The sequence below is a fragment of the Salvelinus alpinus genome, chromosome 16 (genome assembly GCF_045679555.1).
Source record: "Salvelinus alpinus chromosome 16, SLU_Salpinus.1, whole genome shotgun sequence".
Taxonomy (NCBI): Eukaryota; Metazoa; Chordata; class Actinopteri; order Salmoniformes; family Salmonidae; genus Salvelinus; species Salvelinus alpinus.
This window is the reverse complement of record NC_092101.1, coordinates 51,711,472-51,734,214: the sequence shown is the minus strand read 5'-3', so window position 1 is coordinate 51,734,214 and position 22,743 is coordinate 51,711,472. Positions and strand designations below refer to the sequence as shown.

The 22,743-nt window shown below is 47.6% G+C and overlaps 1 protein-coding gene across 27 annotated transcripts in view; it reads right to left on the bottom strand.

Moving 5' to 3' along the window:
- The window catches only part of kif1aa (kinesin family member 1Aa), a 246,098-nt gene that overhangs the window by 89,622 nt on the left and 133,733 nt on the right, over window positions 1-22,743 (bottom strand). For all 27 annotated transcript variants that reach the window (XR_011668385.1, XR_011668386.1, XM_071346549.1 and 24 more), the window contains 2 exons: window positions 18,421-18,533; window positions 17,941-17,996 (listed from right to left, as the gene is read on the bottom strand). Coding sequence is in view for 25 of the 27 variants with exons in the window: in XM_071346549.1 (XP_071202650.1) it covers window positions 17,941-17,996; window positions 18,421-18,533 (169 nt within the window). In the remaining 2 variants the exon portion in view is untranslated. The remainder of the gene's footprint in view (window positions 1-17,940; window positions 17,997-18,420; window positions 18,534-22,743) is intronic.

Genomic DNA, 22,743 nt, shown 5'->3' with positions numbered 1-22,743 from the left:
GAAGACTGTCTGTTACCCAGTTCTATCAATTACCATGAAGACTGTCTGTTACCCAGTTCTATCAATTACTATGAAGACTGTCTGTTACCCAGTTCTATCAATTACTATGAAGACTGTCTGTTACCCAGTTCTATCAATTACCATGAAGACTGTCTGTTACCCACCTCTATCAATTACTATGAAGACTGTCTGTTACCCAGTTCTCAATTACTCTAATTCATAAAGAGTTATTTATGGAAGCTACTAATATAAATCCAGTTGAGGAAGAAATCACTGGAGGAACCCGACAGTAGACAGGAGGAACTGTAGGGGAAGTCAACCAGACAGGAGGAACTGTAGGGGAAGTCAACCAGACAGTAGACAGGAGAAACTGTAGGGGAAGTCAACCAGACAGTAGACAGGAAGAACTGTAGGGGAAGTCAACCAGACAGGAGGAACTGTAGGGGAAGTCAACCAGACAGTAGACAGGAGAAACTGTAGGGGAAGTCAACCAGACAGTAGACAGGAAGAACTGTAGGGGAAGTCAACCAGACAGGAGGAACTGTAGGGGAAGTCAACCAGACAGGAGGAACTGTAGGGGAAGTCAACCAGACAGTAGGAACAGTAGGGGAAGTCAACCAGACAGGAGGAACTGTAGGGGAAGTCAACCAGACAGGAGGAACTGTAGGGGAAGTCAAACAGACAGTAGACAGGAAGAACTGTAGGGGAAGTCAACCAGACAGGAGGAACTGTAGGGGAAGTCAACCTGACAGTAGACAGGAGGAACTGTAGGGGAAGTCAACCAGACAGTAGACAGTAGGAACTGTAGGGGAAGTCAACCAGACAGTAGGAACTGTAGGGGAAGTCAACCAGACAGGAGGAACTGTAGGGGAAGTCAACCAGACAGGAGGAACTGTAGGGGAAGTCAACCAGACAGTAGACAGGAAGAACTGTAGGGGAAGTCAACCAGAGAGTAGACAGGAGGAACTGTAGGGGAAGTCAACCAGACAGGAGGAACTGTAGGGGAAGTCAACCAGACAGGAGGAACTGTAGGGGAAGTCAACCAGACAGGAGGAACTGTAGGGGAAGTCAACCAGACAGGAGGAACTGTAGGGGAAGTCAACCAGACAGGAGGAACTGTAGGGGAAGTCAACCAAACAGTAGACAGGAGGAACTGTAGGGGAAGTCAACCAGACAGTAGACAGTAGGAACTGTAGGGGAAGTCAACCAGACAGTAGACAGTAGGAACTGTAGGGGAAGTCAACCAGACAGTAGACAGGAGAAACTGTAGGGGAAGTCAACCAGACAGTAGACAGTAGGAACTGTAGGAGAAGTCAACCAGACAGGAGGATCTGTAGGGGAAGTCAACCCGACAGTAGACAGGAGAAACTGTAGGGGAAGTCAACCAGACAGGAGGAACTGTAGGGGAAGTCAACCAGACAGTAGACAGTAGGAACTGTAGGGGAAGTCAACCAGACAGGAGGAACTGTAGGGGAAGTCAACCAGACAGGAGGAACTGTAGGGGAAGTCAACCAGACAGGAAGACAGTAGGAACTGTAGGGGAAGTCAACCAGACAGTAGACAGGAAGAACTGTAGGGGAAGTCAACCAGACAGGAAGAACTGTAGGGGAAGTCAACCAGACAGTAGACAGGAGGTACTGTAGGGGAAGTCAACCAGACAGTAGACAGGAGGAACTGTAGGGGAAGTCAACCAGACAGGAGGAACTGTAGGGGAAGTCAACCAGACAGTAGACAGGAAGAACTGTAGGGGAAGTCAACCAGACAGGAGGAACTGTAGGGGAAGTCAACCAGACAGTAGACAGTAGGAACTGTAGGGGAAGTCAACCAGACAGTAGAAACTGTAAGGGAAGTCAACCAGACAGTAGACAGGAAGAACTGTAGGGGAAGTCAACCAGACAGTAGACAGGAAGAACTGTAGGGGAAGTCAACCAGACAGGAAGAACTGTAGGGGAAGTCAACCAGACAGTAGACAGTAGGAACTGTAGGGGAAGTCAACCAGACAGTAGACAGTAGGAACTGTAGGGGAAGTCAACCAGACAGGAGGAACTGTAGGGGAAGTCAACCAGACAGTAGACAGGAGAAACTGTAGGGGAAGTCAACCAGACAGGAGGAACTGTAGGGGAAGTCAACCAGACAGGAGGTACTGTAGGGGAAGTCAACCAGACAGTAGACAGGAAGAACTGTAGGGGAAGTCAACCAGACAGGAGGAACTGTAGGGGAAGTCAACCAGACAGTAGACAGTAGGAACTGTAGGGGAAGTCAACCAGACAGTAGAAACTGTAAGGGAAGTCAACCAGACAGTAGACAGGAAGAACTGTAGGGGAAGTCAACCAGACAGTAGACAGGAAGAACTGTAGGGGAAGTCAACCAGACAGGAAGAACTGTAGGGGAAGTCAACCAGACAGTAGACAGTAGGAACTGTAGGGGAAGTCAACCAGACAGTAGACAGTAGGAACTGTAGGGGAAGTCAACCAGACAGGAGGAACTGTAGGGGAAGTCAACCAGACAGTAGACAGGAGAAACTGTAGGGGAAGTCAACCAGACAGGAGGAACTGTAGGGGAAGTCAACCAGACAGGAGGAACTGTAGGGGAAGTCAACCAGACAGTAGGAACTGTAGGGGAAGTCAACCAGACAGGAGGAACTGTAGGGGAAGTCAACCAGACAGGAGGAACTGTAGGGGAAGTCAACCAGACAGTAGACAGGAAGAACTGTAGGGGAAGTCAACCAGACAGGAGGAACTGTAGGGGAAGTCAACCCGACAGTAGACAGGATGAACTGTAGGGGAAGTCAACCAGACAGTAGACAGTAGGAACTGTAGGGGAAGTCAACCAGACAGTAGGAACTGTAGGGGAAGTCAACCAGACAGGAGGAACTGTAGGGGAAGTCAACCAGACAGGAGGAACTGTAGGGGAAGTCAACCAGACAGTAGACAGGAGGAACTGTAGGGGAAGTCAACCAGACAGGAGGAACTGTAGGGGAAGTCAACCAGACAGGAGGAACTGTAGGGGAAGTCAACCAGACAGTAGACAGGAGGAACTGTAGGGGAAGTCAACCAGACAGTAGACAGGAGGAACTGTAGGGGAAGTCAACCAGACAGTAGACAGTAGGAACTGTAGGGGAAGTCAACCAGACAGTAGACAGTAGGAACTGTAGGGGAAGTCAACCAGACAGTAGACAGGAAGAACTGTAGGAGAAGTCAACCAGACAGGAGGAACTGTAGGGGAAGTCAACCCGACAGTAGACAGGAGAAACTGTAGGGGAAGTCAACCAGACAGGAGGAACTGTAGGGGAAGTCAACCAGACAGTAGACAGTAGGAACTGTAGGGGAAGTCAACCAGACAGGAGGAACTGTAGGGGAAGTCAACCAGACAGGAGGAACTGTAGGGGAAGTCAACCAGACAGGAAGACAGTAGGAACTGTAGGGGAAGTCAACCAGACAGTAGACAGGAAGAACTGTAGGGGAAGTCAACCAGACAGGAAGAACTGTAGGGGAAGTCAACCAGACAGTAGACAGGAGGTACTGTAGGGGAAGTCAACCAGACAGTAGACAGGAGGAACTGTAGGGGAAGTCAACCAGACAGGAGGAACTGTAGGGGAAGTCAACCAGACAGTAGACAGGAAGAACTGTAGGGGAAGTCAACCAGACAGGAGGAACTGTAGGGGAAGTCAACCAGACAGGAGGAACTGTAGGGGAAGTCAACCAGACAGTAGGAACAGTAGGGGAAGTCAACCAGACAGGAGGAACTGTAGGGGAAGTCAACCAGACAGGAGGAACTGTAGGGGAAGTCAACCAGACAGGAGGAACTGTAGGGGAAGTCAACCAGACAGTAGACAGGAGGAACTGTAGGGGAAGTCAACCAGACAGTAGACAGTAGGAACTGTAGGGGAAGTCAACCAGACAGTAGGAACTGTAGGGGAAGTCAACCAGACAGGAGGAACTGTAGGGGAAGTCAACCAGACAGGAGGAACTGTAGGGGAAGTCAACCAGACAGTAGACAGGAAGAACTGTAGGGGAAGTCAACCAGACAGTAGACAGGAGGAACTGTAGGGGAAGTCAACCAGACAGGAGGAACTGTAGGGGAAGTCAACCAGACAGGAGGAACTGTAGGGGAAGTCAACCAGACAGGAGGAACTGTAGGGGAAGTCAACCAGACAGGAGGAACTGTAGGGGAAGTCAACCAGACAGGAGGAACTGTAGGGGAAGTCAACCAAACAGTAGACAGGAGGAACTGTAGGGGAAGTCAACCAGACAGTAGACAGTAGGAACTGTAGGGGAAGTCAACCAGACAGTAGACAGTAGGAACTGTAGGGGAAGTCAACCAGACAGTAGACAGGAAGAACTGTAGGAGAAGTCAACCAGACAGGAGGATCTGTAGGGGAAGTCAACCCGACAGTAGACAGGAGAAACTGTAGGGGAAGTCAACCAGACAGGAGGAACTGTAGGGGAAGTCAACCAGACAGTAGACAGTAGGAACTGTAGGGGAAGTCAACCAGACAGGAGGAACTGTAGGGGAAGTCAACCAGACAGGAGGAACTGTAGGGGAAGTCAACCAGACAGGAAGACAGTAGGAACTGTAGGGGAAGTCAACCAGACAGTAGACAGGAAGAACTGTAGGGGAAGTCAACCAGACAGGAAGAACTGTAGGGGAAGTCAACCAGACAGTAGACAGGAGGTACTGTAGGGGAAGTCAACCAGACAGTAGACAGGAGGAACTGTAGGGGAAGTCAACCAGACAGGAGGAACTGTAGGGGAAGTCAACCAGACAGTAGACAGGAAGAACTGTAGGGGAAGTCAACCAGACAGGAGGAACTGTAGGGGAAGTCAACCAGACAGTAGACAGTAGGAACTGTAGGGGAAGTCAACCAGACAGTAGAAACTGTAAGGGAAGTCAACCAGACAGTAGACAGGAAGAACTGTAGGGGAAGTCAACCAGACAGTAGACAGGAAGAACTGTAGGGGAAGTCAACCAGACAGGAAGAACTGTAGGGGAAGTCAACCAGACAGTAGACAGTAGGAACTGTAGGGGAAGTCAACCAGACAGTAGACAGTAGGAACTGTAGGGGAAGTCAACCAGACAGGAGGAACTGTAGGGGAAGTCAACCAGACAGTAGACAGGAGAAACTGTAGGGGAAGTCAACCAGACAGGAGGAACTGTAGGGGAAGTCAACCAGACAGGAGGAACTGTAGGGGAAGTCAACCAGACAGTAGACAGGAAGAACTGTAGGGGAAGTCAACCAGACAGGAGGAACTGTAGGGGAAGTCAACCAGACAGTAGACAGTAGGAACTGTAGGGGAAGTCAACCAGACAGTAGAAACTGTAAGGGAAGTCAACCAGACAGTAGACAGGAAGAACTGTAGGGGAAGTCAACCAGACAGTAGACAGGAAGAACTGTAGGGGAAGTCAACCAGACAGGAAGAACTGTAGGGGAAGTCAACCAGACAGTAGACAGTAGGAACTGTAGGGGAAGTCAACCAGACAGTAGACAGTAGGAACTGTAGGGGAAGTCAACCAGACAGGAGGAACTGTAGGGGAAGTCAACCAGACAGTAGACAGGAGAAACTGTAGGGGAAGTCAACCAGACAGGAGGAACTGTAGGGGAAGTCAACCAGACAGGAGGAACTGTAGGGGAAGTCAACCAGACAGTAGGAACTGTAGGGGAAGTCAACCAGACAGGAGGAACTGTAGGGGAAGTCAACCAGACAGGAGGAACTGTAGGGGAAGTCAACCAGACAGTAGACAGGAAGAACTGTAGGGGAAGTCAACCAGACAGGAGGAACTGTAGGGGAAGTCAACCCAACAGTAGACAGGATGAACTGTAGGGGAAGTCAACCAGACAGTAGACAGTAGGAACTGTAGGGGAAGTCAACTAGACAGTAGGAACTGTAGGGGAAGTCAACCAGACAGGAGGAACTGTAGGGGAAGTCAACCAGACAGGAGGAACTGTAGGAGAAGTCAACCAGACAGTAGACAGGAGGAACTGTAGGGGAAGTCAACCAGACAGGAGGAACTGTAGGGGAAGTCAACCAGACAGGAGGAACTGTAGGGGAAGTCAACCAGACAGTAGACAGGAGGAACTGTAGGGGAAGTCAACCAGACAGTAGACAGGAGGAACTGTAGGGGAAGTCAACCAAACAGTAGACAGTAGGAACTGTAGGGGAAGTCAACCAGACAGTAGACAGTAGGAACTGTAGGGGAAGTCAACCAGACAGTAGACAGGAAGAACTGTAGGAGAAGTCAACCAGACAGGAGGAACTGTAGGGGAAGTCAACCCGACAGTAGACAGGAGAAACTGTAGGGGAAGTCAACCAGACAGTAGGAACTGTAGGGGAAGTCAACCAGACAGGAGGAACTGTAGGGGAAGTCAACCAGACAGGAAGACAGTAGGAACTGTAGGGGAAGTCAACCAGACAGTAGACAGGAAGAACTGTAGGGGAAGTCAACCAGACAGGAAGAACTGTAGGGGAAGTCAACCAGACAGTAGACAGGAGGTACTGTAGGGGAAGTCAACCAGACAGTAGACAGGAGGAACTGTAGGGGAAGTCAACCAGACAGGAGGAACTGTAGGGGAAGTCAACCAGACAGTAGACAGGAAGAACTGTAGGGGAAGTCAACCAGACAGGAGGAACTGTAGGGGAAGTCAACCAGACAGTAGACAGTAGGAACTGTAGGGGAAGTCAACCAGACAGTAGAAACTGTAAGGGAAGTCAACCAGACAGTAGACAGGAAGAACTGTAGGGGAAGTCAACCAGACAGTAGACAGGAAGAACTTTAGGGGAAGTCAACCAGACAGTAGACAGTAGGAACTGTAGGGGAAGTCAACCAGACAGTAGACAGGAGGAACTGTAGGGGAAGTCAACCAGACAGTAGACAGTAGGAACTGTAGGGGAAGTCAACCAGACAGTAGGAACTGTAGGGGAAGTCAACCAGATAGTAGGAACTGTAGGGGAAGTCAACCAGAGAGGAGGAACTGTAGGGGAAGTCAACCAGACAGTAGACAGTAGGAACTGTAGGGGAAGTCAACCAGACAGTAGACAGGAGGAACTGTAGGGGAAGTCAACCAGACAGTAGACAGTAGGAACTGTAGGGGAAGTCAACCAGACAGTAGACAGTAGGAACTGTAGGGGAAGTCAACCAGACAGTAGACAGGAGGAACTGTAGGGGAAGTCAACCAGACAGTAGACAGTAGGAACTGTAGGGGAAGTCAACCAGACAGTAGGAACTGTAGGGGAAGTCAACCAGATAGTAGGAACTGTAGGGGAAGTCAACCAGACAGGAGGAACTGTAGGGGAAGTCAACCAGACAGGAGGAACTGTAGGGGAAGTCAACCAGACAGGAGGAACTGTAGGGGAAGTCAACCAGACAGGAGGAACTGTAGGGGAAGTCAACCAGACAGGAGGAACTGTAGGGGAAGTCAACCAGACAGGAGGAACTGTAGGGGAAGTCAACCAGACAGGAGGAACTGTAGGGGAAGTCAACCAGACAGGAAGAACTGTAGGGGAAGTCAACTAGACAGGAGGAACTGTAGGGGAAGTCAACCAGACAGTAGACAGGAGGAACTGTAGGGGAAGTCAACCAGACAGTAGACAGGAGGAACTGTAGGGGAAGTCAACTAGACAGGAGGAACTGTAGGGGAAGTCAACCAGACAGTAGACAGTAGGAACTGTAGGGGAAGTCAACCAGACAGGAGGAACTGTAGGGGAAGTCAACCAGACAGTAGACAGGAGAAACTGTAGGGGAAGTCAACCAGACAGGAGGAACTGTAGGGGAAGTCAACCCGACAGGAGGAACTGTAGGGGAAGTCAACCAGACAGGAAGAACTGTAGGGGAAGTCAACTAGACAGGAGGAACTGTAGGGGAAGTCAACCAGACAGTAGACAGGAGGAACTGTAGGGGAAGTCAACCAGACAGTAGACAGGAGGAACTGTAGGGGAAGTCAACCAGACAGTAGGAACTGTAGGGGAAGTCAACCAGACAGTAGACAGTAGGAACTGTAGGGGAAGTCAACCAGACAGGAGGAACTGTAGGGGAAGTCAACCAGACAGTAGACAGGAGAAACTGTAGGGGAAGTCAACCAGACAGGAGGAACTGTAGGGGAAGTCAACCCGACAGTAGGAACTGTAGGGGAAGTCAACCAGACAGTAGACAGTAGGAACTGTAGGGGAAGTCAACCAGACAGTAGACAGTAGGAACTGTAGGGGAAGTCAACCAGACAGTAGGAACTGTAGGGGAAGTCAACCAGAGAGTAGACAGTAGGAACTGTAGGGGAAGTCAACCAGACAGTAGGAACTGTAGGGGAAGTCAACCAGACAGTAGACAGTAGGAACTGTAGGGGAAGTCAACCCGACAGTAGACAGGAGGAACTGTAGGGGAAGTCAACCAGACAGTAGACAGGAGAAACTGTAGGGGAAGTCAACCAGACAGTAGGAACTGTAGGGGAAGTCAACCAGACAGTAGACAGGAAGAACTGTAGGGGAAGTCAACCAGACAGTAGACAGGAAGAACTGTAGGGGAAGTCAACCAGACAGTAGACAGTAGGAACTGTAGGGGAAGTCAACCAGACAGTAGGAACTGTAGGGGAAGTCAACCAGACAGTAGACAGGAGGAACTGTAGGGGAAGTCAACCAGACAGTAGGAACTGTAGGGGAAGTCAACCAGACAGGAGGAACTGTAGGGGAAGTCAACCAGACAGTAGACAGTAGGAACTGTAGGGGAAGTCAACCAGACAGGAGGAACTGTAGGGGAAGTCAACCAGACAGTAGACATTAGGAACTGTAGGGGAAGTCAACCAGACAGTAGACAGGAAGAACTGTAGGGGAAGTCAACCAGACAGTAGGAACTGTAGGGGAAGTCAACCAGACAGTAGACAGTAGGAACTGTAGGGGAAGTCAACCAGACAGGAGGAACTGTAGGGGAAGTCAACCTGACAGTAGACAGGAGGAACTGTAGGGGAAGTCAACCAGACAGTAGACAGGAAGAACTGTAGGGGAAGTCAACCAGACAGGAGGAACTGTAGGGGAAGTCAACCAGACAGTAGACAGGAAGAACTGTAGGGGAAGTCAACCAGACAGTAGACAGTAGGAACTGTAGGGGAAGTCAACCAGACAGGAGGAACTGTAGGGGAAGTCAACCAGACAGTAGACAGGAAGAACTGTAGGGGAAGTCAACCAGACAGTAGACAGTAGGAACTGTAGGGGAAGTCAACCAGACAGTAGACAGTAGGAACTGTAGGGGAAGTCAACCAGACAGTAGGAACTGTAGGGGAAGTCAACCAGACAGTAGGAACTGTAGGGGAAGTCAACCAGACAGTAGACAGTAGGAACTGTAGGGGAAGTCAACCAGAAAGTAGACAGTAGGAACTGTAGGGGAAGTCAACCAGACAGTAGGAACTGTAGGGGAAGTCAACCAGACAGTAGACAGTAGGAACTGTAGGGGAAGTCAACCCGACAGTAGACAGGAGGAACTGTAGGGGAAGTCAACCAGACAGTAGGAACTGTAGGGGAAGTCAACCAGACAGGAGGAACTGTAGGGGAAGTCAACCAGACAGGAGGAACTGTAGGGGAAGTCAACCAGACAGGAGGAACTGTAGGGGAAGTCAACCAGACAGGAGGAACTGTAGGGGAAGTCAACCCGACAGTAGACAGGAAGAACTGTAGGGGAAGTCAACCAGACAGGAGGAACTGTAGGGGAAGTCAACCAGACAGGAGGAACTGTAGGGGAAGTCAACCCGACAGTAGACAGTAGGAACTGTAGGGGAAGTCAACCAGACAGTAGGAACTGTAGGGGAAGTCAACCAGACAGTAGGAACTGTAGGGGAAGTCAACCAGACAGTAGACAGTAGGAACTGTAGGGGAAGACAACCAGACAGTAGACAGGAAGAACTGTAGGGGAAGTCAACCAGACAGGAGGAACTGTAGGGGAAGTCAACCAGACAGGAGGAACTGTAGGGGAAGTCAACCCGACAGTAGACAGTAGGAACTGTAGGGGAAGTCAACCAGACAGAAGGAACTGTAGGGGAAGTCAACCCGACAGTAGACAGTAGGAACTGTAGGGGAAGTCAACCAGACAGTAGGAACTGTAGGGGAAGTCAACCAGACAGTAGGAACTGTAGGGGAAGTCAACCAGAGAGTAGACAGGAGAAACTGTAGGGGAAGTCAACCAGACAGTAGACAGTAGGAACTCTAGGGGAAGTCAACCAGACAGTAGACAGGAGGAACTGTAGGGGAAGTCAACCAGACAGTAGGAACTGTAGGGGAAGTCAACCAGACAGTAGACAGTAGGAACTGTAGGGGAAGTCAACCAGACAGGAGGAACTGTAGGGGAAGTCAACCAGACAGTAGACAGGAGGAACTCTAGGGGAAGTCAACCAGACAGGAGGAACTGTAGGGGAAGTCAACCAGACAGGAGACAGGAGGAACTGTAGGGGAATTCAACCCGACAGTAGACAGGAGAAACTGTAGGGGAAGTCAACCAGACAGGAGGAACTGTAGGGGAAGTCAACCAGACAGTAGACAGGAGGAACTGTAGGGGAAGTCAACCAGACAGGAGACAGGAGAAACTGTAGGGGAAGTCAACCCGACAGTAGACAGGAGAAACTGTAGGGGAAGTCAACCAGACAGGAGGAACTGTAGGGGAAGTCAACCCGACAGTAGACAGGAGAAACTGTAGGGGAAGTCAACCAGACAGTAGACAGGAGAAACTGTAGGGGAAGTCAACCCGACAGTAGACAGGAGAAACTGTAGGGTAAGTCAACCAGACAGTAGACAGGAGAAACTGTAGGGGAAGTCAACCAGACAGGAGGAACTGTAGGGGAAGTCAACCAGACAGGAGGAACTGTAGGGGAAGTCAACCAGACAGTAGACAGGAGAAACTGTAGGGGAAGTCAACCAGACAGGAGGAACTGTAAGGGAAGTCAACCAGACAGAAGGAACTGTAGGGGAAGTCAACCCAACAGTAGACAGTAGGAACTGTAGGGGAAGTCAACCAGACAGTAGGAACTGTAGGGGAAGTCAACCAGACAGTAGGAACTGTAGGGGAAGTCAACCAGACAGTAGGAACTGTAGGGGAAGTCAACCAGACAGTAGGAACTGTAGGGGAAGTCAACCAGACAGTAGACAGTAGGAACTGTAGGGGAAGACAACCAGACAGTAGACAGGAAGAACTGTAGGGGAAGTCAACCAGACAGGAGGAACTGTAGGGGAAGTCAACCAGACAGGAGGAACTGTAGGGGAAGTCAACCCGACAGTAGACAGTAGGAACTGTAGGGGAAGTCAACCAGACAGAAGGAACTGTAGGGGAAGTCAACCCGACAGTAGACAGTAGGAACTGTAGGGGAAGTCAACCAGACAGTAGGAACTGTAGGGGAAGTCAACCAGACAGTAGGAACTGTAGGGGAAGTCAACCAGAGAGTAGACAGGAGAAACTGTAGGGGAAGTCAACCAGACAGTAGACAGTAGGAACTCTAGGGGAAGTCAACCAGACAGTAGACAGGAGGAACTGTAGGGGAAGTCAACCAGACAGTAGGAACTGTAGGGGAAGTCAACCAGACAGTAGACAGTAGGAACTGTAGGGGAAGTCAACCAGACAGGAGGAACTGTAGGGGAAGTCAACCAGACAGTAGACAGGAGGAACTCTAGGGGAAGTCAACCAGACAGGAGGAACTGTAGGGGAAGTCAACCAGACAGGAGACAGGAGGAACTGTAGGGGAATTCAACCCGACAGTAGACAGGAGAAACTGTAGGGGAAGTCAACCAGACAGGAGGAACTGTAGGGGAAGTCAACCAGACAGTAGACAGGAGGAACTGTAGGGGAAGTCAACCAGACAGGAGACAGGAGAAACTGTAGGGGAAGTCAACCCGACAGTAGACAGGAGAAACTGTAGGGGAAGTCAACCAGACAGGAGGAACTGTAGGGGAAGTCAACCCGACAGTAGACAGGAGAAACTGTAGGGGAAGTCAACCAGACAGTAGACAGGAGAAACTGTAGGGGAAGTCAACCCGACAGTAGACAGGAGAAACTGTAGGGTAAGTCAACCAGACAGTAGACAGGAGAAACTGTAGGGGAAGTCAACCAGACAGGAGGAACTGTAGGGGAAGTCAACCAGACAGGAGGAACTGTAGGGGAAGTCAACCAGACAGTAGACAGGAGAAACTGTAGGGGAAGTCAACCAGACAGGAGGAACTGTAGGGGAAGTCAACCAGACAGAAGGAACTGTAGGGGAAGTCAACCCAACAGTAGACAGTAGGAACTGTAGGGGAAGTCAACCAGACAGTAGGAACTGTAGGGGAAGTCAACCAGACAGTAGGAACTGTAGGGGAAGTCAACCAGACAGTAGGAACTGTAGGGGAAGTCAACCAGAGAGTAGACAGGAGAAACTGTAGGGGAAGTCAACCAGACAGTAGACAGTAGGAACTCTAGGGGAAGTCAACCAGACAGTAGACAGGAGGAACTGTAGGGGAAGTCAACCAGACAGTAGGAACTGTAGGGGAAGTCAACCAGACAGTAGACAGTAGGAACTGTAGGGGAAGTCAACCAGACAGGAGGAACTGTAGGGGAAGTCAACCAGACAGTAGACAGGAGGAACTGTAGGGGAAGTCAACCAGACAGGAGGAACTGTAGGGGAAGTCAACCAGACAGGAGACAGGAGGAACTGTAGGGGAAGTCAACCCGACAGTAGACAGGAGAAACTGTAGGGGAAGTCAACCAGACAGGAGGAACTGTAGGGGAAGTCAACCAGACAGTAGACAGGAGGAACTGTAGGGGAAGTCAACCAGACAGGAGACAGGAGAAACTGTAGGGGAAGTCAACCCGACAGTAGACAGGAGAAACTGTAGGGGACGTCAACCAGACAGGAGGAACTGTAGGGGAAGTCAACCCGACAGTAGACAGGAGAAACTGTAGGGGAAGTCAACCAGACAGTAGACAGGAGAAACTGTAGGGGAAGTCAACCCGACAGTAGACAGGAGAAACTGTAGGGGAAGTCAACCAGACAGTAGACAGGAGAAACTATAGGGGAAGTCAACCAGACAGGAGGAACTGTAGGGGAAGTCAACCAGACAGGAGGAACTGTAGGGGAAGTCAACCAGACAGTAGACAGGAGAAACTGTAGGGGAAGTCAACCAGACAGGAGGAACTGTAGGGGAAGTCAACCAGACAGAAGGAACTGTAGGGGAAGTCAACCCGACAGTAGACAGTAGGAACTGTAGGGGAAGTCAACCAGACAGTAGGAACTGTAGGGGAAGTCAACCAGACAGTAGGAACTGTAGGGGAAGTCAACCAGAGAGTAGACAGGAGAAACTGTAGGGGAAGTCAACCAGACAGTAGACAGTAGGAACTCTAGGGGAAGTCAACCAGACAGTAGACAGGAGGAACTGTAGGGGAAGTCAACCAGACAGTAGGAACTGTAGGGGAAGTCAACCAGACAGTAGACAGTAGGAACTGTAGGGGAAGTCAACCAGACAGGAGGAACTGTAGGGGAAGTCAACCAGACAGTAGACAGGAGGAACTGTAGGGGAAGTCAACCAGACAGGAGGAACTGTAGGGGAAGTCAACCAGACAGGAGACAGGAGGAACTGTAGGGGAAGTCAACCCGACAGTAGACAGGAGAAACTGTAGGGGAAGTCAACCAGACAGGAGGAACTGTAGGGGAAGTCAACCAGACAGTAGACAGGAGGAACTGTAGGGGAAGTCAACCCGACAGTAGACAGTAGGAACTGTAGGGGAAGTCAACCAGACAGTAGGAACTGTAGGGGAAGTCAACCAGACAGTGGGAACTGTAGGGGAAGTCAACCAGAGAGTAGACAGGAGAAACTGTAGGGGAAGTCAACCAGACAGTAGACAGTAGGAACTCTAGGGGAAGTCAACCAGACAGTAGACAGGAGGAACTGTAGGGGAAGTCAACCAGACAGTAGGAACTGTAGGGGAAGTCAACCAGACAGTAGACAGTAGGAACTGTAGGGGAAGTCAACCAGACAGGAGGAACTGTAGGGGAAGTCAACCAGACAGTAGACAGGAGGAACTGTAGGGGAAGTCAACCAGACAGGAGGAACTGTAGGGGAAGTCAACCAGACAGGAGACAGGAGGAACTGTAGGGGAAGTCAACCCGACAGTAGACAGGAGAAACTGTAGGGGAAGTCAACCAGACAGGAGGAACTGTAGGGGAAGTCAACCAGACAGTAGACAGGAGGAACTGTAGGGGAAGTCAACCAGACAGGAGACAGGAGAAACTGTAGGGGAAGTCAACCCGACAGTAGACAGGAGAAACTGTAGGGGACGTCAACCAGACAGGAGGAACTGTAGGGGAAGTCAACCCGACAGTAGACAGGAGAAACTGTAGGGGAAGTCAACCAGACAGTAGACAGGAGAAACTGTAGGGGAAGTCAACCCGACAGTAGACAGGAGAAACTGTAGGGGAAGTCAACCAGACAGTAGACAGGAGAAACTGTAGGGGATGTCAACCAGACAGGAGGAACTGTAGGGGAAGTCAACCAGACAGGAGGAACTGTAGGGGAAGTCAACCAGACAGTAGACAGGAGAAACTGTAGGGGAAGTCAACCAGACAGGAGGAACTGTAGGGGAAGTCAACCAGACAGAAGGAACTGTAGGGGAAGTCAACCCGACAGTAGACAGTAGGAACTGTAGGGGAAGTCAACCAGACAGTAGGAACTGTAGGGGAAGTCAACCAGACAGTAGGAACTGTAGGGGAAGTCAACCAGAGAGTAGACAGGAGAAACTGTAGGGGAAGTCAACCAGACAGTAGACAGTAGGAACTCTAGGGGAAGTCAACCAGACAGTAGACAGGAGGAACTGTAGGGGAAGTCAACCAGACAGTAGGAACTGTAGGGGAAGTCAACCAGACAGTAGACAGTAGGAACTGTAGGGGAAGTCAACCAGACAGGAGGAACTGTAGGGGAAGTCAACCAGACAGTAGACAGGAGGAACTGTAGGGGAAGTCAACCAGACAGGAGGAACTGTAGGGGAAGTCAACCAGACAGGAGACAGGAGGAACTGTAGGGGAAGTCAACCCGACAGTAGACAGGAGAAACTGTAGGGGAAGTCAACCAGACAGGAGGAACTGTAGGGGAAGTCAACCAGACAGTAGACAGGAGGAACTGTAGGGGAAGTCAACCAGACAGGAGACAGGAGAAACTGTAGGGGAAGTCAACCCGACAGTAGACAGGAGAAACTGTAGGGGAAGTCAACCAGACAGGAGGAACTGTAGGGGAAGTCAACCCGACAGTAGACAGGAGAAACTGTAGGGGAAGTCAACCAGACAGTAGACAGGAGAAACTGTAGGGGAAGTCAACCCGACAGTAGACAGGAGAAACTGTAGGGGAAGTCAACCAGACAGTAGACAGGAGAAACTGTAGGGGAAGTCAACCAGACAGGAGGAACTGTAAGGGAAGTCAACCAGACAGGAGGAACTGTAGGGGAAGTCAACCAGACAGTAGACAGGAGAAACTGTAGGGGAAGTCAACCAGACAGGAGGAACTGTAGGGGAAGTCAACCAGACAGTAGACAGGAGAAACTGTAGGGGAAGTCAACCAGACAAGAGGAACTGTAGGGGAAGTCAACCAGACAGGAGAAACTGTAGGGGAAGTCAACCAGACAGGAGGAACTGTAGGGGAAGTCAACCAGACAGGAAGAACTGTAGGGGAAGTCAACCAGACAGGAGGAACTGTAGGGGAAGTCAACCAGACAGGAAGAACTGTAGGGGAAGTCAACCAGACAGGAAGAACTGTAGGGGAAGTCAACCAGACAGGAAGAACTGTAGGGGAAGTCAACCAGACAGGAGGAACTGTAGGGGAAGTCAACCAGACAGGAGGAACTGTAGGGGAAGTCAACCAGACAGGAAGAACTGTAGGGGAAGTCAACCAGACAGTAGACAGGAAGAACTGTAGGGGAAGTCAACCAGACAGGAGGAACTGTAGGGGAAGTCAACCAGACAGTAGACAGGAAGAACTGTAGGGGAAGTCAACCAGACAGGAGGAACTGTAGGGGAAGTCAACCAGACAGGAGGAACTGTAGGGGAAGTCAACCAGACAGTAGACAGGAGAAACTGTAGGGGAAGTCAACCAGACAGTAGACAGTAGGAACTGTAGGGGAAGTCAACCAGACAGTAGGAACTGTAGGGGAAGTCAACCAGACAGTAGACAGTAGGAACTGTAGGGGAAGTCAACCAGACAGTAGACAGGAGAAACTGTAGGGGAAGTCAACCAGACAGTAGACAGTAGGAACTGTAGGGGAAGTCAACCAGACAGTAGACAGTAGGAACTGTAGGGGAAGTCAACCAGACAGGAGGAACTGTAGGGGAAGTCAACCAGACAGTAGACAGGAAGAACTGTAGGGGAAGTCAACCAGACAGTAGACAGTAGGAACTGTAGGGGAAGTCAACCAGACAGTAGACAGGAGGAACTGTAGGGGAAGTCAACCAGACAGGAGAAACTGTAGGGGAAGTCAACCCGACAGTAGACAGGAGGACCTGTAGGGGAAGTCAACCAGACAGTAGACAGGAAGAACTGTAGGGGAAGTCAACCAGACAGTAGACAGGAGGAACTGTAGGGGAAGTCAACCAGACAGTAGACAGGAAGAACTGTAGGGGAAGTCAACCAGACAGTAGACAGGAGGAACTGTAGGGGAAGTCAACCAGACAGGAGGAACTGTAGGGGAAGTCAACCAGACAGGAGGAACTGTAGGGGAAGTCAACCAGACAGGAGGAACTGTAGGGGAAGTCAACCAGACAGTAGGAACTGTAGGGGAAGTCAACCAGACAGTAGACAGGAGGAACTGCAGGGGAAGTCAACCAGACAGTAGACAGTAGGAACTGTAGGGGAAGTCAACCAGACAGTAGACAGGAGGAACTGCAGGGGAAGTCAACCAGACAGTAGACAGTAGGAACTGCAGGGGAAGTCAACCAGACAGTAGACAGGAGGAACTGTAGGGGAAGTCAACCAGACAGGAGGAACTGTAGGGGAAGTCAACCAGACAGGAGGAACTGTAGGGGAAGTCAACCAGACAGGAGGAACTGTAGGGGAAGTCAACCAGACATTTGACACCCAACTAGGCAAGAGAAGAGAGCCAAGCCTGTGGAAAATCCCTGAAACACAACCTCTTTTTAAATCCTATTTTGGAAATCCTTCTATCACCGTGTAAAATCAGATTGCTTTCTTGATAAGAGAAGCAATACTTTTGGCTATTAGCCCAGTCTACACTGTGATCTCCATCTCAATTGCAAAAATGGCGATAGGTGTTTTTTGTATTTCTGATTCACAATGTATCATCTTGACCATCAAGTGATGTAAAAAAGTATATAAATTGAGCTCAAGTTTAGTTTCAGAGACTCTCATTGGCCCATGCACACAGACAGTAACCAACCCGGTTTCTGGGCTCTGATAACTGAACATATAGAGAGGGGTGGGGCTGGCAAACTGGGTGGCTCCTCCCCCTCCAGGAGAAAAGAGGCGGCCAATCCGGCGGCGGACAGGGCGTGGCCTGACAAAGAGTCCACCAGCGCCCCATTGAACACCTCTGGGACCAGGTAGCGAATCAGCTCCAGGGTCTTCTCCAGGTCGGCGGGCGTGGCATCGTCTACAGCTTCACAGTAACACGTCCCCAACAACATGACATTACTTAGAGTATCAGAACACCAGTAGCCATGGTCGCAGTCTATTTAGCTATCATTCCACTCCGTGTCATGTTTTACCATGACGCGCAGTGGCAAGGAGTGGAAGAATGTTACCTAAACAAAACTTGATTTCACCAGGCTAGTACACCAGCAAAAACAGTACGAAGGCAATTTAACAGACATGAGCTGTAGGCAGTAACTGTACACTGGCCATACAATGGCATGATACATACACATTGTGTAGAGTACGCAGCCTCACGTTTAACACACTAAATAACAACATTCATATCCTGATGTAGACAGAGGTCTAATTATACCTGGTTTGGACAGGGGCATGACTGGAGGGAACTGCCTTCTGCTGGGACGCAGGGGGCTGGTTGGAGAGAGAGAGAGAGAGAGAGAGAGAGAGAGAGAGAGAGAGAGAGAGAGAGAGAGAGAGAGAGAGAGAGAGAGAGAGAGAGAGAGAGAGAGAGAGAGAGAGAGAGAGAGAGAGAGAGAGAGAGAGAGAGAGAGAGAGAGAGAGAGAGAGAGAACCTATATTTATTATCTATTTATTTTCCCTTTTGTACTTTAACTATATGCACATTGTTACAACACTGTATATAGCCATAATATGACATTTGAAATGTCTTTATTCCTTAGGAAATGTTGTTTCCCATGCCAATAAAAGCCCATTGAATTGAATTGACTTGAGCGAGAGACAGGTACGGTAAGTCCTAGAATACTATATGACCACCATATGAAAAGTGCATTACAGAGAGGGGAATGAAGATTGTCCTTCCGGTAACGAGTGTTACCTGATGAGCTCCTTGCAGAGAGTAGGCTGTTTCTGGTAGTGACCAAACACCTCAAACACCACAGGCTGGGTCTTGATGTAGTCCACAAAGGATTTGGTGACCTCTACAGCAATCTGTTGAACCAATAAACACATACGAGCTACCACAGCATATCAAACCATCATAGCGTTCTTGTATTTAATTATTTTTATTTTTTATTTTTTAGTGGGTAGATCAGATGTAATATTGCAGATAGGTTGTGGCTTCCATCAATGGAACTGTTTGCATTATTTCCAATCCCCCAAATATATTTTTGTGTATATATATTTTCCTTTATTATGTTCCCCTAACCTGTCACGCCCTGACCATAGAGAGGTTTTTATTCTCTATTTTGGGTTAGACCAGGGTGTGACTAGGGTGGGCATTCTAGTTTCTTTATTTCTATGTTTTCTGTTTCTATGTTTTGCCCGGGTGTGGTTCTCAATCAGGGAACCAATCGTTGTCTCTGATTGGGAATCATACTTAGGCAGCCTTTTTCCCACCTGTGTTTTGTGGGTAGTTATTTTCTGTTTAGTATCTGTTTACCTGACAGAACTGTTCGCTTTCGTTTGGTTACTTTGTTCGAGTGTTTTTGATATTAATACAAATCATGAACCCTTACCACGCTGCGCTTTGGTCCACTATTCCTTACGACGACGAGCGTTACATAACCCTACCACCCCTCCTCTAGTTGGAGTAAACTAATAGACAACAATACTTAGGTCTCTACTTCCAGCTTATACATACTATAGACATTTTAAGGATGCAGTATATTTTACATTAGTTATCTTGTTATAATTAGTCCCACCCTTCAGCTCCACTCTGCCCCTCCCATCGATCTCTGAACACTATCCAGTTTTGATTTCGGTTTGCAATACATTTTTCCACTGTGCTCTTCTGAACATTCCCATTTTTGTAGTTTCTACAGTAAATTAAAGATAGAAAAATGTTTTGCTAAGAGTTCTATATTATTATTATTGGCTATGACTTTTCAAATCACCCAGTATTGCTATCTGCAGAGTTAGCTCCAGGTAATTGTTGCAATTTTTCGGCCATTCCTGGACCTGTGACAAAAAAACAAACTACATCTGGACAGTACCAAAACAAACGATCTAATGATTCTCTCTCTTCACAGCAAAATCTGCAGAGCCTTCGGAAAGTATTCAGACCCCTTGACTTGATCCACATTTTGTTACGAATGGGAGAAACTCCCCAAATACAGGTGTGCCAAGCTTGTAGCGTCATACCCAAGAAGACTTGATGCTGTATGTGCTGCCAAAGGTGCTTCAACAAAGTACTGAGCAAAGAGTCTGAATACTTATGTAAATGTTATTTTTCGTAAAAAATTTGCAGAAAAGTCTAAAAACCTGTTTTTGCTTTGTTATTATGAGGTGTTGTGAATAGATTGATGAGGGGGAAAAAATATTGAATACATTTTAGATTAAGGCTGTAATGTAACAAAACGTGGAAAAGGTCAAGGGGTCTGAATATTTTCCGAAGGCACTATATAACATTCTATTGTTTTCAAGAATTTTGTATAATAATTTAAATTGAAAAACTCTAAACTCGGCATAGTTTTATGTATCTGTTCATAAACCATGTGCCATGGATTCGTTACATCCAAAATCTTTTCCCATCTATTTAGCAACACACAGCTGTCCATTTTTGGTCCTGAAATTAAACTGGTATACTTTTTTATTTATCACGATTTTCTTTAACCAATTTTGGTCTTTAATTCAGGGCCGACAGACAAGTTCCTTACTTTCTCCCCTACTTCCATTTTTGCGGTAATGCTTAAATTAGTTGGTTGTAATTTTAAGTAGAGCAGACATTTCCATATATACTTTTGTGTGATAACTCCATCAGCCCTATTAATGATATAATTTACAAAGATTATACGTTTTTCTTTTAAATCCCCAAAATAATGGTTTCTTCTCAATTAGAATATTTGTGTTTAGCCATAATATTTGTTGTTTTATTTGTTCTGTCTTTTCTGGTGGATTAATCTGAAATTGCAACTAACTTTCTATTGCTTGTTTTAAAAATAGAGATATTTTGGAGTGAAAGTGAGAGGTTGTAATCTGAATAAAGGGGAAAAGGACATTCTTGAACACGGGGTGAGACATTCTTACTAATCTGCATGAGAACCAGTTCGGATTTAAGTATAACTTTTGTATGACTGAAGCCTTTAGTGAGAGGTCTAATGCTTTAATCTTGAATCATTTCTGCCCTCCAAATTCATATTCATTACATAAATAGGCCCGTTTAATTTTGTCTGGCTTACCGTTCCAAATGTAATTGAAACTGTTTTTGCTCACATCATTTTAAAAACAGGTCATTAGGTGTAGGCTAGACCATAAGCAAATAGGTAAACTGGGATATGACTAAAGAGTTAATCAGGGTGATTTTTCCACAAATAGACATGTATTTTCCTTCCCAAGGAAGCAAGATCTTATCTATTTTTTTGCTAACTTTCTAATACAATGTTATTTCTTTCTTTCGGGATATGAATTCAGACTTGTGCCAGAGATAGAGCTGGGTCCCGATGAAGACTGAGGATGACTAAGGCTCAGTCAAGAGGCCATTTGGTTAAAACCTGCCGCCCTTATTGCTGATGGGAGAAGCTAGACAGGAGGAGTGAGAGAAGGTGAAGGGGGAAGGGTTCCTCTGTGCTCTCTGGACGGTAAAAGGGGGTATTTATTCCCTTTGTCCTTGTCGTCTGTCGTGGACGTGTTGGTGCATCACTGCTCTATACAATCAATCAATTAAATGTATTTATTAAGCCCTTTTTACATCAGTAAAGTGCTTTACATTAAACAGGAAGCAGGAAGAAATACAGTATATATCTATTGATATGGAAGGCAACAAACTGCACACAAAGTGCCTAAATAACATATTTAAAACTTCTTCAGGCTAGGGTCTATTTTTCTCAATTTCCGCCTGACTGACGTGCCCAAAGTAAACTGCCTGCTACTCAAGCCCTGAAGCCAGGGTATGCATATAATTGGTACCATTGGATAGAAAACACTTTGGATTTGGTAGAAGTGTTAAAATAATGTATGAGACTATAACACAATAGATATGGTAGGAGAAAATCCAAAGAAAAAACAACAAGAATTTTTGGGAGGAGAGAGCTTTTGCCATGCTCTTACAATGGAAATGATGGGGGCACATCCAAATCCAGCTCCCAGATTGCAATTCATATGGCTTCCACTAGATGTCAACAGTCTTTGTTCATGGTTTCAGGCTTGTTTCTTCCAATACGAGGAAGAATAATGAGTTTTAGTACTGGGACAGAGTTGGAAAGAGGACGCGTACCTGCTAATATCGCTTTCCTATTGAACATACTTCTTTCTGTATGAAATATTATAGTTTAATTACATTTTAGGGTATCTGAGGATTAAATAGAAACGTGTTTTAACAGAGTTTAGCAGTAGCTTTTTGGATTCCTTTCTCTGCACATTGAACGAGTGGATTACTCAAACTGATAGCGCCAACTAAATTGAAAAAGAAAAAAGGATTTTATCTAACAAAACGACACTACATGTTGTAGCTGGGACCCTTTGGATTGCAAATCAGAGGAAGATTTTCAAAAAGTAAGTGAATATTTAATCGCTATTTGTGAATTAATGAAACCTGTGCTGGTTGAAAAATATTTTGATGTGTGGCGCCGTCCTCAAACAAATGCATGGCATGCTTTCGCTGTAAAGGCTACTGTAAATCAGACAATGCAGTTAGATTAACAAGAATTTAAGCTTTTAACCGATATAAGACACTTGTATGTTCCTAAATGTTTAATATCCGTAATGTTATGATTATTTATTTCAATTGCGCACCCTCCAATTTCACCGGAAGTTGTCGACAGGTGTCCCGCTGGCCTAGCCATCAAGAAACGATGTAAACTGACTTAAAATGACATGGTTAAAAGTGTTTTAGATGTGCATATAATAATAAGACCTTGTACTTATTACATGATACACACTGAGTGTACAAAAAATTAAGAATACCTTCCTAATATTGAGTTGCAATCCCCCCACTTTTGCCCTCTGAACAGCCTCAACACTATCAACATACAGCTGGCTGGTTATACGCTGCACTGGCAGGATAGAACAGCGGCGTCTAGTAAGACAAGTGGGGGCGGACTATGTATTTTTGTAAATAACAGCTGGTGTACAATATCTAACCCTCGCCTGAGGTAGAGTATCTCATGATAAGCTGTAGACCATAATATCTACCTAGAGAGTTTTCATCTGTATTCTTCGTAGCTGTCTACATAACACCATGTAGTACCAGACCACCATAGTG